The sequence below is a fragment of the Monopterus albus genome, unplaced genomic scaffold (genome assembly GCF_001952655.1).
Source record: "Monopterus albus unplaced genomic scaffold, M_albus_1.0 scaffold170.1, whole genome shotgun sequence".
Lineage (NCBI taxonomy): Eukaryota > Metazoa > Chordata > Actinopteri > Synbranchiformes > Synbranchidae > Monopterus > Monopterus albus.
In genome coordinates, this window is record NW_018128050.1 from 1,419,940 (window position 1) to 1,423,334 (window position 3,395).

At 41.2% G+C, this 3,395-nt stretch overlaps 1 protein-coding gene across 4 annotated transcripts in view; it reads left to right on the forward strand.

Annotated features, from left to right (window-relative positions):
* Nucleotides 1-3,395, forward strand: part of serinc3 (serine incorporator 3) — a 90,020-nt gene that overhangs the window by 45,265 nt on the left and 41,360 nt on the right. For all 4 annotated transcript variants that reach the window (XM_020615768.1, XM_020615769.1, XM_020615770.1 and 1 more), the window contains one exon: nt 2,359-2,552. In XM_020615768.1, coding sequence (XP_020471424.1) covers nt 2,359-2,552 — 194 coding nt within the window. The remainder of the gene's footprint in view (nt 1-2,358; nt 2,553-3,395) is intronic.

Sequence of the window (3,395 nt, forward strand, 5' to 3'; positions counted from 1 at the left end):
AATGTGATAGATAAAGCATAAGAAGATTGTCAGAGCACCAGTCAGTTGTTGTCAGCCCACAGTCAGTAGTCAGTCTTAATTAAGCGTCCCCCCAGCCGGCTGGGTCAGCGTCCCCACAAAGTACACGGTTTACTGTCCCACTAGCATTGTCATCCTCTCTCCTTCAGGCTCACTCTTTTATCAGCAGCTGTTGCGTCAATTTCTGAACTTAGCTTCCTGTCCCCAGTTTCAGGAGACAACACCCTGAGATGTACTTCAAAAACAGGAAACATCTTGACCAACTTACATATGCCCATTGTCCAACTCACATGAACTTAATGAACCCATAACCACTCAGCTCTCCCTCACACAACTAGTACAAATAATATCTATCTGAAGTATCTGAAGTACATACTGTTCTATTACATATTATCTCTGGAATCTTGTTTATTGTTAACCACTACACTGTTGCCATTAAAAATTTGATAAGTTATAACTCATTAGTGGATTGCTATATTTCAACCAAACATAAGGGACATGTGCAGCTAAGGGTCATAAAATAGTGTGCTGAATTTCATGCACCAGTGCCAAGAGCAGGTTCTACAGTGAACATCAATGCATACCAAAATATAAAGCTAGCTATTTTTGCCCTTTTTCATGTAGGAAGGTCATTCAAACACACAATAACACTACACACTTTGCCCTACTTGGGTGTAAAGTAGATTTTTGATTTAATGTATAGTTTTGTTTACTGATAGGTGATTAAACTTGATGTTGTGATTTTGACTGCTTTCATCTTAGGCTCCTCCCCTTTCATTATTCAATCAATCAAATTTTATTTGTATAGTGTCAAGTCACAACAAAAGGCATCTCAGGACACTTTACAAAGTAAGGTCTAGACCTTACTGTTATCACTGTTATTACAGAGGGAAAACCCAACAAATCCCACTTGAGCAGCTTGGTGGCGACAGTGCGGACGAAAAACTCCCTTTAACGGAAGAAACCTCCGACAGACTCCGGCACTTGGTGGGGGAGAAAAATCTCCCTTTAACAAAAGAAACCTCCAACAGACCCTGACTCTTGGTGGGCGGCCTTCTGCCTCGACCGGTTGGGGTGAGTGGATAGAGGAGAGAGAAAAGAAGAAAAGCAATAAAACACAACAAACAATCAAACACTGGTCAAGTTGATGTGGCCGGTGACTGCTCATCAGAGACGTAGAGCTCCAGAGCCAGGGCAACCTGCAGAGGTACAGGGAGAGAGAGAGAGGACACACTATGGGAGACAGGAGATGCAAAGTTAGTGATGTGTAATGGTGGGATATAGAAGCATAGAGAGAGAGGAGAGGAGAGAAACTCAGAGCATCATGGGCCCCCCTAGCAGCCTAGGCCTATAGCAGCATAACTAAGGGAAGGCTCAGGGTTACCTGAGACAGCCCTAACTATAATCTTTATCAAAAAGAAAAATCTTAAGTCTACTCTTAAAGGTAGTTGATAACATTGCCATGGTGTCAGTTACTTCAGTCATTCCATCTCTCAATTATACAAGAGTCCTGGACCTATTAGTGTTAAAAATTATTTTGATCTTTTATTGTTTTTAATTGAATGCATTTTAGTTTTAAGCCCCTTGTTCAACCTCTCTGGAGATTTTTCCTCTTATTTCATGCTGTTCTGGCAGGGTAATATTTCTGTCACAAATACATAAATGCTATACTAGAATGTTCTGTAGGTCATCCTGGTTCATGAGGTCTAAGAATCTCATTATCTATTATGTCCTGATCCAGCCAAATCCCACATCATTATCTACATGATATTTTAACATGTTGTCATTGGGTCTTATTTCATCACGTGTGGACAAGCCTTGTACTGCTGTGTTCTGCAAGTCCAACCGACAGCTCAGCGACAATAGTGCATGGCCTGGTAGTGCAAGGGGAGGCAGTGGCAGCAGTCAGAGCTCGCACACCTAAAATTTATTCAGAAATTTTTAATTTGTCTCGTTACATTTTTCTTAGCCATGTTTTACAACTTGGCGGTGTTTCAATGGATGTCATGTTTCCTCCTGAAGCCACAGCTATTTTACACCAGTTTAGCTTTGTTCTGCTCTGTACTGTGATGACTGAAGCCCAAGTGTGACCACATGACCAACATGGCATCTTCTTTCTGTACAATGATCTGTATCTGCATCCACAGTTGGAAATTGTCCAACCACTGAGCCATTTTTGACTTAGACTTAAACAGACTAGCTCAGCACTGAATTTAAATTTGTTAAGAGTGTCCTAGGGTTGGTTTTGTTGAGTTTTCTTGCCCAGCCTCACTTAGCATCTTAACTTTGTATACAGATGCTTTGTAAAGTTAAAATGTGAATTCCTGTGATGTGCTATAGATCCCAGGTTTCTGCAAAGATGGAGAAGGCTCGTCTATCCCTGACCTACAGGCTGATGTCAAGTGTGAGATGTTTGCGGGCTACCAGGCAGTGTACCGCATCTGCTTTGGCCTGAGTATGTGGTTCCTGGGGTTTTTCATTCTTATGATCAACATCAAGAACAGCAGAGACCCTCGTGCTGCCATCCACAATGGGTAAGGACTGCAGTAACACTAACAAACACTTTATTACCAGAACATTGCAGAGCTTTAGCATAGTATTTTTTTCCGAGATCTACTGGCCTTCATCATTCACACTTTATGAAACTTTACAAATGTGGGAGGTTCAGAGTCAGAAAGCAGGCATACAGAAAATGCACTGATGATGAGCTGAGAATGAGGGCAACCTAGGCATCAAAGCAAATGCAAAATTATCATTTGGCCTCAATCCTCACCTTGGGCCATCAGTCCTCACTGAAATGAGAAGAACCATGCCTTTCTCTGTCCTCTCCATCTGTGTGCTGTCACACTAGATCAGAGGTGTTGTAACTTACATGGCATGTTGCTCAGCAGACAGCCTTGGTCATGCAAGCACAGCTGATATCTCACAATGCTTTACTATACTGGAACTGTTTTTTATTAGTGATCTACAGTACACTGGCAATTTATTTAAGGTCAAAGTGGGTCAAAGTGTTTATTTGTCATATGCACAGTTAGGAAATGTGTTTCCCTGTACAATGAATTTCTTACTTTGCCGTCCACATGAATGCCACACAATACAAGTGAAATATAAAGTAGATGAGCAATAACACAAATCTAAATAGGCAGTAAAATCACAAATATAAGGCACTTTAAAGCAGCAAGTGAAGGAAGCAAATAAAAATACAACAAGAACACAATATAATGCAGAGAGAATATATGCTACGTGGGAGCCATGGAGTGTAAATACTCAGCAGTGAGTGTGCAATTATGCATGTGCAAAATGAGTATGTAAACAGTACAGATGGAATTACATGAGGCAGACCCTGAGTCAGCTGTTTAGGAGTCTGATGGCAGAGG